Raw genomic sequence first — 23041 nt, 5'->3', positions numbered from 1 at the left:
GAAATTGGCCAAAACATTAAAGGCTAGGGATCTACTATATATAATGTACTCATCTGTAAATTATTCTCTGCTACAATATTACTGTTTGTCTGTATTCTAATATTGATCCTGTTCTAGAGAATATTCCTTTGTATGCAGTTTTAGCTCTGTCCATTATCCCGACACATCAGCCCTCAAGCACTCCCCTTTATAACACACACCCCTATTCAGCAGCAAGAGGTCTATTGTTCTCCCACATTGTGCTGTCAATTTAACAAGTATTGATTAAAGATTTCCCTATTCTCCCTCTGAATGCATTGATTCTGCTCCAGTGTGGGAAACTGCAGTCTTGCAGGGACCCACAGATGGATATGCAGATTTCAGAGAGTGCACACAAGTGTTTAATGTCAGATATAGCTGAATATCAAGGTATGTGTGTGTAATATACAGCATGAGCTGGTTTGCATGGATTTACAGAAGTTCAGCACCAAGGATAGTACCTGTTACCCAACAGGCACCCCTTTCCCTCACTGTCTTCACTGCTAATCACAGCAGGATATATATTCAAGAAGAGACACACAGTAAAGAAATATAGTTCAATTGCTTTATTTGATTGACACATGAGGCACGTGTCATTCACAGATTTCAATGCTGGATTCATCAGACAGTTCTGAGGATACACAATACACTGCATCGATAATGCCCTGATACAGGCTACTCAAAAAGTCAATTTCTACAGATACTCTGCACTTTACAAAATCACTACCACACCTTGAAGAAAACTTCAACACAACATATTTCATACAGGATTCACTCAGCATGAGCTACTCTTTGAGATACTGCCTTTATAAAAGGCACACATACACATTATACAGTATTTAAAATAATGTTTTTCAGCAATGCACACACACGTCTTGTCTAACAAGATACAATAAGAGGATATTGCCTTCGCAGAAGACACACACACGTGTATAACTGTATTGATAGTATCTTAATATTTCTTTACAATGAAAGATCAAGTTCATATTTTGGGAATATTATTTTACTCATCATAATATTTCTATAAACAGAAATGACTTTGAACTAAACAGCGTCATCGCTGCATACAGAACTCTTGTATAACAAGAATGAACAAATACTAGCGTACACAATATTGCCCCAGCATTAGGTACCTATTGTGGTTCCTTTCAATCAATGAAAGTAGCATTCAAATCTTCTGCACAAGCAAAAGAGGAAGGGAAACACCCCCTACACAATGAGAATTACTGTATATGCCCATCATAGACAGGCATGTTGAATTCTGTATGTCAAAGTGTTTAAAGTGACAGTGTCCGTTGTGATCTACCAGGGCCGCCAGAGGGCACTCTTCACCGGGGTCGCCTCTTTGACGGGGGTCTGATGCACTGGAGAATTCTGCGCAGCTTGCAAATGGTTCAGTAGTTTTCTTTGGGTTTCTGTCTTCATTTCATCCCGGGAAAGGAAGCGCACGATTTCTTGCACACACCTGGAGTAGCCTTCGTTTCCCGTCGCTGGCCGGGGGGAGGCGCTCTGTCTCAGGTAGCAGACGGTCATTTCCAGGATGTCCGCTTTCTCCAGCTTGGAATCGGGCTGCTGCTTCACGAATTCTTTTCCCAGTAACGTCTTGAGCTGCTCGATGCTGCTGTTGATACGATCTCTGCGCATCTTTTCAACCACCGGTTTTCTCAACTGTGAAAAAGAACAAGGTACAAATTCGATTAATAACCTGGTCGTGAGGAATAACAATTGAAGTTTTAAAAACACAAAATATAAAAAAAAAAAAAATCGCATATGCTCATTTAGTCTCCACTTACCTTGTTTGTCATTGCCAGGTGTCCCTGTGAGTATCGCATAGCTGCAGTGATTGTAGGTGCCATTGCTGGAGTCACGGTGCTGTTAGTACCGCTTTCTCTGGAGCTTGGAAGTGTCAGATCTGCTGGTTTTAGCTACAAGCATCTCCCCTATTTATACTCTCCAATCTCCATACGAATGTGTGGGGCTCGGGCTTGTTGGAGTTTCTCACACTCAGCAGCCAATCGGCGCGCTCGGGAGGACAATGGGAGAAGCTGGAATTGCCACATGCTGAATTAAGTGCTTATTGACGGAGGAGAATAGCCAACTCCCAGGAGAGCAGGTGCAAGGGGGGGGGGGCGTGCATAGCGGGTGACTTGCAGGGGGTTATGTGAATCTGGAAAAGTGGTGACCCCAACAAAAGATCAGATCTGCAGACTGATGTTGGGATCAATGACATTGAAACATCACAGCACTGGTAATTGAAATAAACACAGGCATGTGCCACATATGTTCGGATAGCAGCAAATGAGCGACGCAGAGAAGCATTAATATCCGATATGAGAGAAATGGCGTTTTACACCACGGGAAAGGAAACCACATTACAGGCAGTAGGCTCTATGGCACCATTAACGGCGTGGTGCCTGAGTAACAGATTGATGTCAATCACACTTTCCCCCCAATGAGAAGTGTTTGATCCTTGCGTGCGGCATGAGGTCTGTGTTCCTGGGCGGAACTTTCCCGGGTTTCAGGTGTGAGGACGCTGTGCGCGGCACGAGTTACATATATACTGTATTAGAGTAGACATCCAATAACATATATACATGCTATTAGACTATCACTCAACATACAATCCATTATAAAATAGTAGACATCTAAACCACATTAGTGTCGTTCCTGTAACTATTTGTAATGTATTTAATAAGTATACAATTGACACGTGTGCTGTAATATAGTTTAGAATTAGCTTCGGAGAACAGTTTGGAAATTGATTTGATAGATATATAAAGATCTGGATCGTTTGAATAACCCCTCCTGTTGCTCCGGTTTGCAGCAATGCGCATGTGTTTGCGCAGCATTATACTAGTGCCTCGGGTTCATTGCTCTCAAGAGAACAGCTGGAGCTGGAGTGGGGAAACCCTGCTAAAAGCTGTCCTCAATTCTATGGGTGATGTTTCCACATCCTTAGAGCAGCTCTTCCAGATGTCACAGATGCAGCTTTCCTCTTATTACCAGTAGAGTCTGTGAGTAAAAGGCTGCTCAGAGTTTCCCACACTCTGTGCTGTGCTGCGCTCGATTCAGGACAGCAGCAGCGCGCCGTGCAGAATGTCGCATTAGTGACGGTAATTGGGTCTGTATTGTATGACAGCGAGGGCCTGACGTCACAGACCATCTGGAGGGAAAGGCGATCAGAGGCTTATACCTTTTCAATAATATCTATTGGTGATTAGGAAATCGGATGATGTCATCCCTATACAAGCAGAGATAAAGACTCACAGATGCCAGTGGTATTGTGGGGTCTTAATGACATTATAACTTGTGACTTTACTCTCCAGAGCTTTCCCACACTTTGCCCATTCAGAGAGTTCAGGCTTGCACAAAGGAAGTGTGCCTTGTTAAATGTTAATCTGTGTTTAGAAAGCCATCTTCAGCAACAGCACACTTGGGAATAAGCTGAGGCTAATATATTTCAATGAAGAGCCAGATGAACACAAGCAACAACTTTAGTTAATTTCCAAATAATAATGAAACTTAACATAGAGAATGAGCAACCGAATTAGTCCAGTGAGGACCCCAGTGTTTACAGTGTATACAGTCCAGAACTTTCCATAGCTTCTTTCTGCAGAAACAACCTGTGATGTGTTTCTATACTGAATACAACCTGAATATATTAATAACCTAGAGATCATGTATGAAGCAATACTGGTGTTAGTGAATGACAAAGTGTTTAATAGATATTTTATATAGAAAACTACCTCTTTCTAAATCACTAGTGATTAAATATTGAAATAACTGTTTCCACTTGTGATCCAAATCTCTGTAATATTTTCAAGTAGCAAATAAGTAAGCCGCTCCTCTCCCTGTCCTCATCACTGGCATGGGTGTGGATAAGGAGCTTCATGCCCTGTCTCTGTGGGGGTGGGGCACTGGGATCTGTGAGTGAGTTTTCCACCGTTTCCCACACTCTCTATCCATTCATTGCATTCAATTGGGTAACAAAAGAAGTGTGTCTTGTTACACATTACATTAGTGATGGTGTTTGATCTCCCATTGATGCTGAAGGAAAGCTTACTCCCAGCAGACCATCTGGATCGCAATATATGTCATCCTCCCGACTCTGGCAGACTCTTTAAGGACACTTCACCTGTTGCTGTTTGACTCTTTCAAGCGGTTGCAAGGTGTTAGTTTTCTCTTGTAGCTTTACCTTTGTAACTGATAAACAAACAGAGATGTCAGCGCGCTCTATCATCACTCTCTCTGGGAAGAGTACAAGTACAATGACACTTATTTAAGATGATGCTTTCTGAATGTATGTGTCTGGACCCAGTAACAGGTGCATAAGCCTACCTGTATACTACAAGCCATGCATCTTAATATCAGTACTGTAACATTGCAATCACATTATGTATTGCTCTGCATATTACATAGTTTTTATAAATGAATGGCAGGGTACAGTACTGTGTTTGAGAGACAGATGCTGAGGAAATTGGCCAAAACATTAAAGGCTAGGGATCTACTATATATAATGTACTCATCTGTAAATTATTCTCTGCTACAATATTACTGTTTGTCTGTATTCTAATATTGATCCTGTTCTAGAGAATATTCCTTTGTATGCAGTTTTAGCTCTGTCCCTTATCCCGACACATCAGCCCTCAGGCACTCCCCTTTATATCACACACCCCTATTCAGCAGCAAGAGGTCTATTGTTCTCCCACATTGTGCTGTCAATTTAACAAGTATTGATTAAAGATTTCCCTATTCTCCCTCTGAATGCATTGATTCTGCTCCAGTGTGGGAAACTGCAGTCTTGCAGGGACCCACAGATGGATATGCAGATTTCAGAGAGTGCACACAAGTGTTTAATGTCAGATATAGCTGAATATCAAGGTATGTGTGTGTAATATACAGCATGAGCTGGTTTGCATGGATTTACAGAAGTTCAGCACCAAGGATAGTACCTGTTACCCAACAGGCAGCCCTTTCCCTCACTGTCTTCACTGCTAATCACAGCAGGATATATATTCAAGAAGAGACACACAGTAAAGAAATATAGTTCAATTGCTTTATTTGATTGACAGATGAGGCACATGTCATTCACAGATTTCAATGCTGGATTCAACAGAGAGATCTGAGGATACACAATACACTGCATCGATAATGCCCTGATACAGGCTACTCAAAAAGTCAATTTCTACAGATACTCTGCACTCGGATTTACAAAATCACTACCACACCTTGAAGAAAACTTCAACACAACATATTTCATATAAGATTCACTCAGCGTGAGCTACTCTTTGAGATACTGCCTTTATAAAAGGCACACATACACATTATACAGTATTTAAAATAATGTTTTTCAGCAATGCACACACACGTCTTGTCTAACAAGATACAATAAGAGGATATTGCCTTCGCAGAAGACACACACACGTGTATAACTGTATTGATAGTATCTTAATATTTCTTTACAAGGAAAGATCAAGTTCATATTTTGGGAATAGTTTTTCATCAATAATACAGATTTCTTGTGTAACAAGATACAATAAAGAGATGCCACCTTCAGAACAGGTCGTTATATAAATACTGTTTGTAGTATTTCTTTGTTACTTTATAAAGAAATACCAAACAGTTTCAGCAATGCGTACACACTTCCTGTGTAATTATTTACAATCACAGATATATTGCCTTCACAACAGGCATGAATACCCATACTATTTCAAATAATTTCTCTGCAGAGAAAAATAACTTTCAAACCATTTAAAAATCGTTAGCATTAGCTATGCACGCACAATTTTTGTGAGACAAGATTCTATTCAGGATATACTGCCTTCACAGAGGACAGGAATACCCGAGTTTTACTCATCATAATATTTCTATAAACAGAAATGACTTTGAACTAAACAGCGTCATCGCTGCATACACACTTCTTGTATAACAAGAATGAACAAATACTAGCGTACACAATATTGCCCCAGCATTGGGTACCTATTGTGGTTCCTTTCAATCAATGAAAGTAGCATTAAAATCTTCTGCACAAGCAAAAGAGGAAGGGAAACACCCCCTACACAATGAGAATTACTGTATATGCCCATCATAGACAGGCATGTTGAATTCTGTATGTCAAAGTGTTCAAAGTGACAGTGTCCGTTGTGATCTACCAGGGCCGCCAGAGGGCACTCTTCACCGGGGTCGCCTCTTTGACGGGGGTCTGATGCACTGGAGAATTCTGCGCAGCTTGGAAATGGTTCAGTAGTTTTCTCTGGGTTTCTGTCTTCATTTCATCCCGGGAAAGGAAGCGCACGATTTCTTGCACACACCTGGAGTAGCCTTCATTTCCCGTCGCTGGCCGGGGGGAGGCGCTCTGTCTCAGGTAGCAGACGGTCATTTCCAGGATGTCCGCTTTCTCCAGTTTGGAATCGGGCTGCTGCTTCACGAATTCTTTTCCCAGTAACGTCTTGAGCTGCTCGATGCTGCTGTTGATACGATCTCTGCGCATCTTTTCAACCACCGGTTTTCTCAACTGTGAAAAAGAACAAGGTACAAATTCGATTAATAACCTGGTCGTGAGGAATAACAATTGAAGTTTTAAAAACACAAAATATAAAAAAAAAAAAATCGCATATGCTCATTTAGTCTCCACTTACCTTGTTTGTCATTGCCAGGTGTCCCTGTGAGTATCGCATAGCTGCAGTGATTGTAGGTGCCATTGCTGGAGTCACGGTGCTGTTAGTATCGCTTTCTCTGGAGCTTGGAAGTGTCAGATCTGCTGGTTTTAGCTACAAGCATCTCCCCTATTTATACTCTCCAATCTCCATACGAATGTGTGGGGCTCGGGCTTGTTGGAGTTTCTCACACTCAGCAGCCAATCGGCGCGCTCGGGAGGACAATGGGAGAAGCTGGAATTGCCACATGCTGAATTAAGTGCTTATTGACGGAGGAGAATAGCCAACTCCCAGGAGAGCAGGTGGGGGGGGGGGGGGGCGTGCATAGCGGGTGACTTGCAGGGGGTTATGTGAATCTGGAAAAGTGGTGACCCCAACAAAAGATCAGATCTGCAGACTGATGTTGGGATCAATGACATTGAAACATCACAGCACTGGTAATTGAAATAAACACAGGCATGTGCCACATATGTTCGGATAGCAGCAAATGAGCGACGCAGAGAAGCATTAATATCGGATATGACAGGAATGGCGTTTTACTGCACGGGAAAGGAAACCACATTACAGGCAGTAGGCTCTATGGCACCATTAACGGCGTGGTGCCTGAGTAACAGATTGATGTCAGTCACACTTTCCCCCCAATGAGAAGTGTTTGATCCTTGCGTGCGGCATCAGGTCTGTGTTCCTGGGCGGAACTTTCCCGGGTTTCAGGTGTGAGGACGCTGTGCGCGGCACGAGTTACATATATACTGTATTAGAGTAGACATCCAATAACATATATACATGCTATTAGACTATCACTCAACATACAATCCATTATAAAATAGTAGACATCTAAACCACATTAGTGTCGTTCCTGTAACTATTTGTAATGTATTTAATAAGTATACAATTGACACGTGTGCTGTAATATAGTTTAGAATTAGCTTCGGAGAACAGTTTGGAAATTGATTTGATAGATATATAAAGATCTGGATCGTTTGAATAACCCCTCCTGTTGCTCCGGTTTGCAGCAATGCGCATGTGTTTGCGCAGCATTATACTAGTGCCTCGGGTTCATTGCTCTCAATAGAACAGCTGGAGCTGGAGTGGGGAAACCCTGCTAAAAGCTGTCCTCAATTCTATGGGTGATGTTTGCACATCCTTAGAGCAGCTCTTCCAGATGTCACAGATGCAGCTTTCCTCTTACTGCCAGTAGAGTCTGTGAGTAAAAGGCTGCTCAGAGTTTCCCACACTCTGTGCTGTGCTGCGCTCGATTCAGGACAGCAGCAGCGCGCCGTGCAGAATGTCGCATTAGTGACGGTAATTGGATCTGTATTGTATGACAGCGAGGGTCTGACGTCACAGACCATCTGGAGGGAAAGGCGATCAGAGGCTTATACCTTTTCAATAATATCTATTGGTGATTAGGAAATCGGATGATGTCATCCCTATACAAGCAGAGATAAAGACTCACAGATGCCAGTGGTATTGTGGGGTCTTAATGACATTATAACTTGTGACTTTACTCTCCAGAGCTTTCCCACACTTTGCCCATTCAGAGAGTTCAGGCTTGCACAAAGGAAGTGTGCCTTGTTAAATGCTAATCTGTGTTTAGAAAGCCATCTTCAGCAACAGCACACTTGGGAATAAGCTGAGGCTAATATATTTCAATGAAGAGCCAGATGAACACAAGCAACAACTTTAGTTAATTTCCAAATAATAATGAAACTTAACATAGAGAATGAGCAACCGAATTAGTCCAGTGAGGACCCCAGTGTTTACAGTGTATACAGTCCAGACCTTTCCATAGCTTCTTTCTGCAGAAACAACCTGTGATGTGTTTCTATACTGAATACAACCTGAATATATTAATAACCTAGAGATCATGTATGAAGCAATACTGGTGTTAGTGAATGACAAAGTGTTTAATAGATATTTTATATAGAAAACTACCTCTTTCTAAATCACTAGTGATTACATATTGAAATAACTGTTTCCACTTGTGATCCAAATCTCTGTAATATTTTCAAGTAGCAAATAAGTAAGCCGCTCCTCTCCCTGTCCTCATCACTGGCATGGGTGTGGATAAGGAGCTTCATGCCCTGTCTCTGTGGGGGTGGGGCACTGGGATCTGTGAGTGAGTTTTCCACCGTTTCCCACACTCTCTATCCATTCATTGCATTCAATTGGGTAACAAAAGAAGTGTGTCTTGTTACACATTACATTAGTGATGGTGTTTGATCTCCCATTGATGCTGAAGGAAAGCTTACTCCCAGCAGACCATCTGGATCGCAATATATGTCATCCTCCCGAGTCTGGCAGACTCTTGAAAGTCACTTCACCTGTTGCTGTTTGACTCTTTCAAGCGGTTGCAAAGTGTTAGTTTTCTCTTGTAGCTTTACCTTTGTAACTGATAAACAAACAGAGATGTCAGAGCGCTCTATCATCACTCTCTCTGGGAAGAGTACAAGTACAATGACACTTATTTAAGATGATGCTTTCTGAATGTATGTGTCTGGACCCAGTAACAGGTGCATAAGCCTACCTGTATACTACAAGCCATGCATCTTAATATCAGTACTGTAACATTGCAATCACATTATGTATTGCTCTGCATATTACATAGTTTTTATAAATGAATGGCAGGGTACAGTACTGTGTTTGAGAGACAGATGCTGAGGAAATTGGCCAAAACATTAAAGGCTAGGGATCTACTATATATAATGTACTCATCTGTAAATTATTCTCTGCTACAATATTACTGTTTGTCTGTATTCTAATATTGATCCTGTTCTAGAGAATATTCCTTTGTATGCAGTTTTAGCTCTGTCCCTTATCCCGACACATCAGCCCTCAAGCACTCCCCTTTATATCACACACCCCTATTCAGCAGCAAGAGGTCTATTGTTCTCCCACATTGTGCTGTCAATTTAACAAGTATTGATTAAAGATTTCCCTATTCTCCCTCTGAATGCATTGATTCTGCTCCAGTGTGGGAAACTGCAGTCTTGCAGGGACCCACAGATGGATATGCAGATTTCAGAGAGTGCACACAAGTGTTTAATGTCAGATATAGCTGAATATCAAGGTATGTGTGTGTAATATACAGCATGAGATGGTTTGCATGGATTTACAGAAGTTCAGCACCAAGGATAGTACCTGTTACCCAACAGGCAGCCCTTTCCCTCACTGTCTTCACTGCTAATCACAGCAGGATATATATTCAAGAAGAGACACACAGTAAAGAAATATAGTTCAATTGCTTTATTTGATTGACAGATGAGGCACATGTCATTCACAGATTTCAATGCTGGATTCAACAGAGAGATCTGAGGATACACAATACACTGCATCGATAATGCCCTGATACAGGCTACTCAAAAAGTCAATTTCTACAGATACTCTGCACTCGGATTTACAAAATCACTACCACACCTTGAAGAAAACTTCAACACAACATATTTCATATAAGATTCACTCAGCGTGAGCTACTCTTTGAGATACTGCCTTTATAAAAGGCACACATACACATTATACAGTATTTAAAATAATGTTTTTCAGCAATGCACACACACGTCTTGTCTAACAAGATACAATAAGAGGATATTGCCTTCGCAGAAGACACACACACGTGTATAACTGTATTGATAGTATCTTAATATTTCTTTACAAGGAAAGATCAAGTTCATATTTCGGGAATAGTTTTTCATCAATAATACAGATTTCTTGTGTAACAAGATACAATAAAGAGATGCCACCTTCAGAACAGGTCGTTATATAAATACTGTTTGTAGTATTTCAGTGTTACTTTATAAAGAAATACCAAACAGTTTCAGCAATGCGTACACACTTCCTGTGTAATTATATACAATTACAGATATATTGCCATCACAAGAGGCATGAATACCCATACTATTTCAAATAATTTCTCTGCAGAGAAAAATAACTTTCAAACAATTTAAAAATCGTTAGCATTAGCTATGCACGCACAATTCTTGTGAGACAAGATTCTATTCAGGATATACTGCCTTCACAGAGGACAGGAATACCCGTGTTTTACTCATCATAATATTTCTATAAACAGAAATGACTTTGAACTAAACAGCGTCATCGCTGCATACACAACACTTGTATAACAAGAATGAACAAATACTAGCGTACACAATATTGCCCCAGCATTAGGCACCTATTGTGGTTCCTTTCAATCAATGAAAGTAGCATTCAAATCTTCTGCACAAGCAAAAGAGGAAGGGAAACACCCCCTACACAATGAGAATTACTGTATATGCCCATCATAGACAGGCATGTTGAATTCTGTATGTCAAAGTGTTCAAAGTGACAGTGTCCGTTGTGATCTACCAGGGCCGCCAGAGGGCACTCTTCACCGGGGTCGCCTCTTTGACGGGGGTCTGATGCACTGGAGAATTCTGCGCAGCTTGGAAATGGTTCAGTAGTTTTCTCTGGGTTTCTGTCTTCATTTCATCCCGGGAAAGGAAGCGCACGATTTCTTGCACACACCTGGAGTAGCCTTCGTTTCCCGTCGCTGGCCGGGGGGAGGCGCTCTGTCTCAGGTAGCAGACGGTCATTTCCAGGATGTCCGCTTTCTCCAGTTTGGAATCGGGCTGCTGCTTCACGAATTCTTTTCCCAGTAACGTCTTGAGCTGCTCGATGCTGCTGTTGATACGATCTCTGCGCATCTTTTCAACCACCGGTTTTCTCAACTGTGAAAAAGAACAAGGTACAAATTCGATTAATAACCTGGTCGTGAGGGAATAACAACTGAAGTTTTGAAAACACAAAATATTAAAAAAAAATAATCATATGTGCTCATTTAGTCTCAACTTACCTTGTTTGTCATTGCCAGGTGTCCCTGTGAGTATCGCATAGCTGCAGTGATTGTAGGTGCCATTGCTGGAGTCACGGTGCTGTTAGTATCGCTTTCTCTGGAGCTTGGAAGTGTCAGATCTGCTGGTTTTCGCTACAAGCATCTCCCCTATTTATACTCTCCAATCTCCATACGAATGTGTGGGGCTCGGGCTTGTTGGAGTTTCTCACACTCAGCAGCCAATCGGCGCGCTCTGGAGGACAATGGGAGAAGCTGGAATTTCCACATGCTGAATTAAGTGCTTATTGACGGAGGAGAATAGCCAACTCCCAGGAGAGCAGGTGGGGGGGGGGGGGGGGGGCGTGCATAGCGAGTGACTTGCAGGGGGTTGTGTGAATCTGGAAAAGTGGTGACCCCACCAAAAGATCAGATCTGCAGCCTGATGTTGGGATCAATGACATTGAAACATCACAGCACTGGTAATTGAAGTAAACACAGGCATGTGCCACACATGTTCGGATAGCAGCAAATGAGCGACGCAGAGAAGCATTAATATCCGATATGACAGGAATGGCGTTTTACTGCACGGGAAAGGAAACCACATTACAGGCAGTAGGCTCTATGGCACCATTAACGGCGTGGTGCCTGAGTAACAGATTGATGTCAATCACACTTTCCCCCCAATGAGAAGTGTTTGATCCTTGCGTGCGGCATGAGGTCTGTGTTCCTGGGCGGAACTTTCCCGGGTTTCAGGTGTGAGGACGCTGTGCGCGGCACGAGTTACATATATACTGTATTAGAGTAGACATCCAATAACATATATACATGCTATTAGACTATCACTCAACATACAATCCATTATAAAATAGTAGACATCTAAACCACATTAGTGTCGTTCCTGTAACTATTTGTAATGTATTTAATAAGTATACAATTGACACGTGTGCTGTAATATAGTTTAGAATTAGCTTCGGAGAACAGTTTGGAAATTGATTTTATAGATATGTAAAGATCTGGATCGTTTGAATAACCCCTCCTGTTGCTCCGGTTTGCAGCAATGCGCATGTGTTTGCGTAGCATTATACTAGTGCCTCGGGTTCATTGCTCTCAATAGAACAGCTGGAGCTGGAGTGGGGAAACCCTGCTAAAAGCTGTCCTCAATTCTATGGGTGATGTTTGCACATCCTTAGAGCAGCTCTTCCAGATGTCACAGATGCAGCTTTCCTCTCCCTGCCAGTAGAGTCTGTGAGTAAAAGGCTGCTCAGAGTTTCCCACACTCAGTGCTGTTCTGCGCTCGATTCAGGACAGCAGCAGCGCGCCGTGCAGAATGTCGCATTAGTGACGGTAATTGGATCTGTATTGTATGACAGCGAGGGCCTGACGTCACAGACCATCTGGAGGGAAAGGCGATCAGAGGCTTATACCTTTTCAATAATATCTATTGGTGATTAGGAAATCGGATGATGTCATCCCTATACAAGCAGAGATAAAGACTCACAGATGCCAGTGGTATTGTGGGGTCTTAATGACATTATAACTTGTGACTTTACTCTCCAGAGCTTTCCCACACTTTGCCCATTCAGAGAGTTCAGGCTTGCACAAAGGAAGTGTGCCTTGTTAAATGCTAATCTGTGTTTAGAAAGCCATCTTCAGCAACAGCACACTTGGGAATAAGCTGAGGCTAATATATTTCAATGAAGAGCCAGATGAACACAAGCAACAACTTTAGCTAATTTCCAAATAATAATGAAACTTAACATAGAGAATGAGCAACCGAATTAGTCCAGTGAGGACCCCAGTGTTTACAGTGTATACAGTCCAGACCTTTCCATAGCTTCTTTCTGCAGAAACAACCTGTGATGTGTTTCTATACTGAATACAACCTGAATATATTAATAACCTAGAGATCATGTATGAAGCAATACTGGTGTTAGTGAATGACAAAGTGTTTAATAGATATTTTATATAGAAAACTACCTCTTTCTAAATCACAACTGATTATATATTGAAATAACTGTTTCCACTTGTGATCCAAATCTCTGTAATATTTTCTAGTAGCAAATAAGTAAGCCGCTCCTCTCCCTGTCCTCATCACTGGCATGGGTGTGGATAAGCAGCTTCATGCCCTGTCTCTGTGGGGGTGGGGCACTGGGATCTGTGAGTGAGTTTTCCACCGTTTCCCACACTCTCTATCCATTCATTGCATTCAATTGGTTAACAAAAGAAGTGTGTCTTGTTACACATTACATTAGTGATGGTGTTTGATCTCCCATTGATGCTGAAGGAAAGCTTACTCCCAGCAGACCATCTGGATCGCAATATATGTCATCCTCCCGACTCTGGCAGACTCTTGAAAGTCACTTCACCTGTTGCTGTTTGACTCTTTCAAGCGGTTGCAAGGTGTTAGTTTTCTCTTGTAGCTTTACCTTTGTAACTGATAAACAAACAGAGATGTCAGAGCGCTCTATCATCACTCTCTCTGGGAAGAGTACAAGTACAATGACACTTATTTAAGATGATGCTTTCTGAATGTATGTGTCTGGACCCAGTAACAGGTGCATAAGCCTACCTGTATACTACAAGCCATGCATCTTAATATCAGTACTGTAACATTGCAATCACATTATGTATTGCTCTGCATATTACATAGTTTTTATAAATGAATGGCAGGGTACAGTACTGTGTTTGAGAGACAGATGCTGAGGAAATTGGCCAAAACATTAAAGGCTAGGGATCTACTATATATAATGTACTCATCTGTAAATTATTCTCTGCTACAATATTACTGTTTGTCTGTATTCTAATATTGATCCTGTTCTAGAGAATATTCCTTTGTATGCAGTTTTAGCTCTGTCCATTATCCCGACACATCAGCCCTCAAGCACTCCCCTTTATAACACACACCCCTATTCAGCAGCAAGAGGTCTATTGTTCTCCCACATTGTGCTGTCAATTTAACAAGTATTGATTAAAGATTTCCCTATTCTCCCTCTGAATGCATTAATTCTGCTCCAGTGTGGGAAACTGCAGTCTTGCAGGGACCCACAGATGGATATGCAGATTTCAGAGAGTGCACACAAGTGTTTAATGTCAGGTATAGCTGAATATCAAGGTATGTGTGTGTAATATACAGCATGAGCTGGTTTGCATGGATTTACAGAAGTTTCAGCACCAAGGATAGCACCTGTTACCCAACAGGCAGCCCTCTCCCTCACTGTCTTCACTGCTAATCACAGCAGGATATATATTCAAGAAGAGACACACAGTAAAGAAATATAGTTCAATTGCTTTATTTGATTGACACATGAGACACGTGTCATTCACAGATTTCAATGCTGGATTCATCAGACAGTTCTGAGGATACACAATACACTGCATCGATAATGCCCTGATACAGGCTACTCAAAAAGTCAATTTCTACAGATTCTCTGCACTCGGATTTACAAAATCACTACCACACCTTGAAGAAAACTTCAACACAACATATTTCATATAAGATTCACTCAGCGTGAGCTACTCTTTGAGATACTGCCTTTATAAAAGGCACACATACACATTATACAGTATTTAAAATAATGTTTTTCAGCAATGCACACACACGTCTTTTCTAACAAGTTACAATAAGAGGATATTGCCTTCACAGAAGACACACACACATGCATAACTGTATTGATAGTATCTTAATATTTCTTTACAATGAAAGATCAAGTTCATATTTTGGGAATAGTTTTTCATCAATAATACAGATTTCTTGTGTAACAAGATACAATAAAGAGATGCCACCTTCAGAACAGGTCGTTATATAAATACTGTTTGAAGTATTTCAGTGTTACTTTATAAAAAAAATACCATACAGTTTCAGCAATGCGTACACACTTCCTGTGTAATTATATACAATTACAGATATATTGCCATCACAAGAGGCATGAATACCCAAACTATTTCAGATAATTTCTCTGCAGAGAAAAATAACTTTCAAACCATTTAAAAATCGTTAGCATTAGCTATGCACGCACAATTTTTGTGAGACAAGATTCTATTCAGGATATACTGCCTTCACAGAGGACAGGAATACCCGTGTTTTACTCATCATAATATTTCTATAAACAGAAATGACTTTGAACTAAACAGCGTCATCGCTGCATACACACTTCTTGTATAAGAAGAATGAACAAATACTAGCGTTCACAATATTGCCCCAGCATTGGGTACCTATTGTGGTTCCTTTCAGTCAATGAAAGTAGCATTAAAATCTTCTGCACAAGCAAAAGAGGAAGGGAAACACCCCCTACACAATGAGAATTACTGTATATGCCCATCATAGACAGGCATGTTGAATTCTGTATGTCAAAGTGTTCAAAGTGACAGTGTCCGTTGTGATCTACCAGGGCCGCCAGAGGGCACTCTTCACCGGGGTCGCCTCTTTGACGGGGGTCTGATGCACTGGAGAATTCTGCGCAGCTTGGAAATGGTTCAGTAGTTTTCTCTGGGTTTCTGTCTTCATTTCATCCCGGGAAAGGAAGCGCACGATTTCTTGCACACACCTGGAGTAGCCTTCATTTCCCGTCGCTGGCCGGGCGGAGGCGCTCTGTCTCAGGTAGCAGACGGTCATTTCCAGGATGTCCGCTTTCTCCAGTTTGGAATCGGGCTGCTGCTTCACGAATTCTTTTCCCAGTAACGTCTTGAGCTGCTCGATGCTGCTGTTGATACGATCTCTGCGCATCTTTTCAACCACCGGTTTTCTCAACTGTGAAAAAGAACAAGGTACAAATTCGATTAATAACCTGGTCGTGAGGGAATAACAATTGAAGTTTTAAAAACACAAAATATGAAAAAAAATAATCATATGTGCTCATTTAGTCTCAACTTACCTTGTTTGTCATTGCCACGTGTCCCTGTGAGTATCGCATAGCTGCAGTGATTGTAGGTGCCATTGCTGGAGTCACGGTGCTGTTAGTACCGCTTTCTCTGGAGCTTGGAAGTGTCAGATCTGCTGGTTTTAGCTACAAGCATCTCCCCTATTTATACTCTCCAATCTCCATACGAATGTGTGGGGCTCGGGCTTGTTGGAGTTTCTCACACTCAGCAGCCAATCGGCGCGCTCTGGAGGACAATGGGAGAAGCTGGAATTTCCACATGCTGAATTAAGTGCTTATTGACGGAGGAGAATAGCCAACTCCCAGGAGAGCAGGTGCAAGGGGGGGGGGCGTGCATAGCGGGTGACTTGCAGGGGGTTATGTGAATCTGGAAAAGTGGTGACCCCACCAAAAAATCAGATCTGCAGACTGATGTTGGGATCAATGACATTGAAACATCACAGCACTGGTAATTGAAATAAACACAGGCATGTGCCACATATGTTCGGATAGCAGCAAATGAGCGACGCAGAGAAGCATTAATATCGGATATGACAGGAATGGCGTTTTACTCCACGGGAAAGGAAACCACATTACAGGCAGTAGGCTCTATGGCACCATTAACGGCGTGGTGCCTGAGTAACAGATTGATGTCAATCACACTTTCCCCCCAATGAGAAGTGTTTGATCCTTGCGTGCGGCATCAGGTCTGTGTTCCTGGGCGGAACTTTCCCGGGTTTCAGGTGTGAGGACGCTGTGCGCGGCACGAGTTACATATATACTGTATTAGAGTAGACATCCAATAACATATATACATGCTATTAGACTATCACTCAACATACAATCCATTATAAAATAGTAGACATCTAAACCACATTAGTGTCGTTCCTGTAACTATTTGTAATGTATTTAATAAGTATACAATTGACACGTGTGCTGTAATATAGTTTAGAATGAGCTTCGGAGAACAGTTTGGAAATTGATTTAATAGATATATAAAGATCTGGATCGTTTGAATAACCCTCCTGTTGCTCCGGTTTGCAGCAATGCGCATGTGTTTGCGCAGCATTATACTAGTGCCTCGGGTTCATTGCTCTCAAGAGAACAGCTGGAGCTGGAGTGGGGAAACCCTGCTAAAAGCTGTCCTCAATTCTATGGGTGATGTTTCCACATCCTTAGAGCAGCTCTTCCAGATGTCACAGATGCAGCTTTCCTCTTATTACCAGTAGAGTCTGTGAGTAAAAGGCTGCTCAGAGTTTCCCACACTCTGTGCTGTGCTGCGCTCGATTCAGGACAGCAGCAGCGCGCCGTGCAGAATGTCGCATTAGTGACGGTAATTGGGTCTGTATTGTATGACAGCGAGGGCCTGACGTCACAGACCATCTGGAGGGAAAATGAATGCTTTCTGATATTCAGATCGCTGTCAGTCAGCGCTATCGATCGGTTTAGGTATTCGTGTAGTCTTACACTGACTCGGGAAATCTGTAAAATATAAACAGACACTTAATAAATGGCTTTTTAAATGATCGCATATCTCCTTTGTATGGAAAACGCCCGTTATGTGACATTAGATTAATAATAATAATAATAATAATAAATAATAATAATAATAATATATAATAATAATAATAATAATAATAATACATGCAGGTGTATTCACTTTCATTACTGTGCTGATAATATTCCCCTGTGGTGTTGAGAATAATAAATCTGTCGTTGCAAAGTCTTCATAAACTTTATGAACGAACAGATGTCGCTGAGTTTATCGCGTCGCAACTTGTGGCTTTACTCGCCAGAGCTTTCCCACCCTTCACCGGCTGAGAGAGGTCACATTCACACAAAAGACGCGTGCCTTGTTAATGCCAATCTGAATTAGAAGGGCATTGTGGCAACATCCTTTTCATTGACACAGAACCAGTACCATAACATATGATAACTTATACAAAACAGTCTTTAAATGAGGATAAAGCATCTGGTAATCATGTTTAGAGAAAATATATATCTTGCTATATGAATCATCACATTCGATTTTACAGTGACATCTTGTATTGCATTTTCTTACGTTCCCAAATTTAGTTTCAGCTTTGTAGAGTCAACCTTATTTTTTTATTCTTCACCTTTCATTAGAAGAAGATACATTTATTGCTAGAAGACGAATGTATGTATATTCTATAGGCATTCAGAAGATTCTATATTAAAAGGCATCGCCAATGAAACGGTACCAGCGCTATGCCTTCGATGAGGGAACGCGCTCTGATAGGAACCTGCTTACTAACACTGCTGCCATCATAGCAGAGCCTTTCCTCAGAGGAAGCGCTTCTGGTTTCACGACCAACGCCCAGTGCAATCTATGCATTTGAGTAACACATTCACATCAGAGCAGCCTGCAATGGGTGTCAGGGTCGCTTGTGTGTGGAGCCCCGGGGTCAGCTCGTTCCCAGCGCTGAACAAAACCATTGAACAGACTGCCTCTCGAGTGCTCCCCGCCCCTTCGCCTGCCCACGGGGTTCCAGCTGCTCCCATTGTCTTGCTGAATACATGCATGTGTGAGAAACTGCACCGAGCGCAAGACCCACACTTTTAGGAGTCTGTTAAACCCCGTGAGACTCATTGACCTAGCAGACGGGGAAGCAGTGCTATAGTAGGAAGATACAATCTGATCATATCTTCTAGGTATTCTTGACTGATGCATTTATTTGGATTAATAATAGCTGAAAACAGGAATACCTGCAACATCTTGGGGGGGGGCGTAAATGAGCCAATAGTGCAATAGCACACGCATGGGCTAGCACGCGTTAACAGTGTATTGTTTGCTAATAGCCCAGTCCCAGGAGAGCAGGTGATGGGGTGTGCTTGAAGGCTACACCGTCACTGCAGTGAGATTCTGTAACCTGGGAACGGGCTGCAGAACGTTCGGAGTCCATCACATTCCAAACACACGTGCAGCTTGGTTCTAGAAACAGATTTTACACTTTTAACTGATTACTTTGGTAACATCTGAGTTCTCTGTTTAATTATGTAAAGCGACTGCGTCGATACAGATGAGAAGTGAACATGAAATGGTTGAGAGAAGATATTGAGATAGATGGGGTATGAATATGAGTAACGCTGTCAGTTTTTTTTTCCACACAGTGAACACACATATGGTGTTTGGGGTGGAGCGTGTCCTCTATTCACAATCAAAAGGAGATCTCTGTGAATTACGCGCTGTGTAACAAGGCACGCGTCTATTGTCATAGTGTCCAAAGCAATGAATACGAGCGAGAGTGGGAAGCTTTGCGCAGCGCAGTTTCCAAAGTTCAATGAAGGCTCGAGTTGCATTATTATACCCTGGAGAGACTGGAGGTCTCCTCTAGAAGTAGCTGTTTAGCTGTGCTCCTTGTGACAAGCGATAACGTCTTTCTACTTGTGCATGTGGAAGCGAGCACAAGGGATCGACCCAAATCGTTTATTTAGCAAAATGACAGTATATTAAATGTTAATACAATAGTGTACATAAAAATATGGACCACGTGTACGTGTTTGCAGATAATCGAATAACTTCGAATCATATTCGTGGTTGGACACAGTTCTAGAACTGTGCCGTGCATCGCGCATAACGTCTTCACACCTGAAACCTGGGAAACCATTTCTCATTGGGGGGAAAGTGTGATTGACAACAATCTGTTACTCAGGAACCACACCATTAAAGGTGCCATAGAGCCTACTGCCTGTAATGTTGATTCCTTTCCCGTGCAGTAAAACATCATTCCTGTCATATCGGATATTAATGCTTCTCTGCGTCGCTCATTTGCTGCTATCCGAACATATGTGGCACATGCCTGTGTTTATTTCAATTACTAGTGCTGTGATGTTTCAATGTCATTGATCCCAACATCAGTCTGCAGATCTGATATTTTGGTGGGGTCACCACTTTCCCAGATTCACAAAACCCCCTGCAAGTTAATTCATAATTAACAAGTGCTTGTGATGTTTCAATGTCAATTGTCCAAACTTCAGTCCCTGCAGATCCTGAAATATTTTTTTTGGTGCGCTATTGCATCCCCCTCCCCCCCCCCCCTTCTCCTCCCCCCCTCCCCCCCCCCCCCCCCCCTGCACCTGCTCTCCTGGGAGTTGGCTATTCTCCTCCGTCAATAAGCACTTCATTCAGCATGTGACAATTCCAGCTTCTCCCATTGTCCTCCCGAGCGCGCCGATTGGCTGCTGAGTGTGAGAAACTCCAACAAGCCCGAGCCCCACACATTCGTATGGAGATTGGAGAGTATAAATAGGGGAGATGCTTGTAGCTAAAACCAGCAGATCTGACACTTCCAAGCTCCAGAGAAAGCGGTACTAACAGCACCGTGACTCCAGCAATGGCACCTACAATCACTGCAGCTATGCGATACTCACAGGGACACCTGGCAATGACAAACAAGGTAAGTGGAGACTAAATGAGCACATATGATTATTTTTTTTCATATTTTGTGTTTTCAAAACTTCAGTTGTTATTCCCTCACGACCAGGTTATTAATCGAATTTGTACCTTGTTCTTTTTCACAGTTGAGAAAACCGGTGGTTGAAAAGATGCGCAGAGATCGTATCAACAGCAGCATCGAGCAGCTCAAGACGTTACTGGGAAAAGAATTCGTGAAGCAGCAGCCCGATTCCAAACTGGAGAAAGCGGACATCCTGGAAATGACCGTCTGCTACCTGAGACAGAGCGCCTCCGCCCGGCCAGCGACGGGAAACGAAGGCTACTCCAGGTGTGTGCAAGAAATCGTGCGCTTCCTTTCCCGGGATGAAATGAAGACAGAAACCCAGAGAAAACTACTGAACCATTTCCAAGCTGCGCAGAATTCTCCAGTGCATCAGACCCCCGTCAAAGAGGCGACCCCGGTGAAGAGTGCCCTCTGGCGGCCCTGGTAGATCACAACGGACACTGTCACTTTGAACACTTTGACATACAGAATTCAACATGCCTGTCTATGATGAGCATATACAGTAATTCTCATTGTGTAGGGGGTGTTTCCCTTCCTCTTTTGCTTGTGCAGAAGATTTGAATGCTACTTTCATTGATTGAAAGGAACCACAATAGGTACCCAATGCTGGGGCAATATTGTGAACGCTAGTATTTGTTCATTCTTCTTATACAAGAAGTGTGTATGCAGCGATGACGCTGTTTAGTTCAAAGTCATTTCTGTTTATAGAAACATTATGATGAGTAAAACTCGGGTATTCCTGTCCTCTGTGAAGGCAGTATATCCTGAATAGAATCTTGTCTCACAAGAATTGTGCGTGCATAGCTAATGCTAACGATTTTTAAATTGTTTGAAAGTTATTTTTCTCTGCAGAGAAATTATTTGAAATAGTATGGGTATTCATGCCTCCTGTGAAGGCAATATATCTGTAATTGTAAATAATTACACAGGAAGTGTGTACGCATTGCTGAAACTGTTTGGTATTTCTTTATAAAGTAACACTGAAATACTACAAACAGTATTTATGTAACGACCTGTTATGAAGGTGGCATCTCTTTATTGTATCTTGTTACACGAGAAATCTGTATTATTGATGAAAAACTATTCCCAAAATATGAACTTGATCTTTCATTGTAAAGAAATATTAAGATACTATCAATACAGTTATACATGTATGTGTGTCTTCTGCGAAGGCAATATCCTCTTATTGTAACTTGTTAGACAAGACGTGTGTGTGCATTGCTGAAAAACATTATTTTAAATACTGTATAATGTGTATGTGTGCCTTTTATAAAGGCAGTATCTCGAAGAGTAGCTCATGCTGAGCGAATCTTATATGAAATATGTTGTGTTGAAGTTTTCTTCAAGGTGTGGTAGTGATTTTGTAAATCAGAGTGCAGAGTATCTGTAGAAATTGACTTTTTGAGTAGCCTGTATCAGGGCATTATCGATGCAGTGTATTGTGTATCCTCAGAACTGTCTGATGAATACAGCCTTGAAATCTGCGAGTGACACGTGTCTCATGTGTCAAACAAATAAAGCAATTGAACTATATTTCTTTACTGTGTGTCTCTTCTTGAATATATATCCTGCTGTGATTAGCAGTGAAGACAGTGAGGGAAAGGGCTGCCTGTTGGGTAACAGGTGCTATCCTTGGTGCTGAAACTTCTTTAAATCTATACAAACCAGCTCATGTTGTATATTACACACACATACCTTGATATTCAGCTATACCTGACATTATACACTTGTATGCACTCTCTGAAATCTCCATATCAATCTGTGGGTCCCTGCAAGACTGCAGTTTCCCACACTGGAGCAGAATCAATGCATTCAGAGGGACAATAGGGAAATCTTTAATCAATACTTGTTAAATTGACAGCACAATGTGGGAGAACAATAGACCTCTTGCTGCTGAATAGGGATGTGTGATACAATGGGGCGTGCTTGAGGGCTGATGTGTCGGGATAAGGGATAGAGCTAAAACTGCATACAAAGGAATATTCTCTAGAATAGGATCAATATTAGAATACAGACAAACAGTAATATTGTAGCAGAAAGTAATTTACAGATGAATACATTATATATAGTAGATCCCTAGCCTTTAATGTTTTGGCCAATTTCCTCAGCCTCTGTCTCTCAAACACAGTACTGTACCCTGCATTTCATTTATAAAAACTATGTAATATGCAGAACAATACATAATGTGATTGCAATGTTACAGTACTGATATTAAGATGCATG

General features: G+C 41.8%; 5 protein-coding genes across 5 annotated transcripts; 1 reads left to right on the top strand and 4 right to left on the bottom strand.

The window, feature by feature from the left end:
- Positions 1-616: 616 nt before the first annotated feature.
- Positions 617-1918, bottom strand: LOC121310172 (transcription factor HES-5-like). The gene is made up of 2 exons (XM_041243452.1): positions 1812-1918; positions 617-1686 (listed from the first exon to the last, which is right to left on the bottom strand). Exons 1-2 carry the CDS (start codon positions 1872-1874, stop codon positions 1321-1323), a joined length of 429 nt encoding a protein of 142 aa, XP_041099386.1. The 5' UTR covers positions 1875-1918; the 3' UTR covers positions 617-1320.
- A 4107-nt stretch (positions 1919-6025) lies between these two features.
- Positions 6026-6786, bottom strand: LOC121310171 (transcription factor HES-5-like). The gene is made up of 2 exons (XM_041243450.1): positions 6657-6786; positions 6026-6532 (listed from the first exon to the last, which is right to left on the bottom strand). The coding sequence occupies exons 1-2, from the start codon at positions 6717-6719 to the stop codon at positions 6167-6169; spliced, it is 429 nt and encodes a 142-aa protein (XP_041099384.1). The 5' UTR covers positions 6720-6786; the 3' UTR covers positions 6026-6166.
- Positions 6787-10421: 3635 nt separating this feature from the next.
- LOC121310170 (transcription factor HES-5-like) lies at positions 10422-11616 on the bottom strand. The gene is made up of 2 exons (XM_041243449.1): positions 11503-11616; positions 10422-11377 (listed from the first exon to the last, which is right to left on the bottom strand). Exons 1-2 carry the CDS (start codon positions 11563-11565, stop codon positions 11012-11014), a joined length of 429 nt encoding a protein of 142 aa, XP_041099383.1. The 5' UTR covers positions 11566-11616; the 3' UTR covers positions 10422-11011.
- A 3156-nt stretch (positions 11617-14772) lies between these two features.
- On the bottom strand, positions 14773-16461 carry LOC121310168 (transcription factor HES-5-like). Its single transcript, XM_041243447.1, has 2 exons — positions 16353-16461; positions 14773-16228 (listed from the first exon to the last, which is right to left on the bottom strand). Exons 1-2 carry the CDS (start codon positions 16413-16415, stop codon positions 15863-15865), a joined length of 429 nt encoding a protein of 142 aa, XP_041099381.1. The 5' UTR covers positions 16416-16461; the 3' UTR covers positions 14773-15862.
- A 4187-nt stretch (positions 16462-20648) lies between these two features.
- On the top strand, positions 20649-21438 carry LOC121310169 (transcription factor HES-5-like). Its single transcript, XM_041243448.1, has 2 exons — positions 20649-20755; positions 20880-21438. The coding sequence occupies exons 1-2, from the start codon at positions 20693-20695 to the stop codon at positions 21243-21245; spliced, it is 429 nt and encodes a 142-aa protein (XP_041099382.1). The 5' UTR covers positions 20649-20692; the 3' UTR covers positions 21246-21438.
- Positions 21439-23041: the final 1603 nt, after the last annotated feature.

The sequence above is a fragment of the Polyodon spathula genome, unplaced genomic scaffold, assembly GCF_017654505.1.
Source record: "Polyodon spathula isolate WHYD16114869_AA unplaced genomic scaffold, ASM1765450v1 scaffolds_1773, whole genome shotgun sequence".
In the NCBI taxonomy this organism is placed as follows: Eukaryota; Metazoa; Chordata; class Actinopteri; order Acipenseriformes; family Polyodontidae; genus Polyodon; species Polyodon spathula.
Note: the sequence above shows the minus strand (reverse complement) of the source record. Positions and strands in the feature narration are given on the sequence as shown.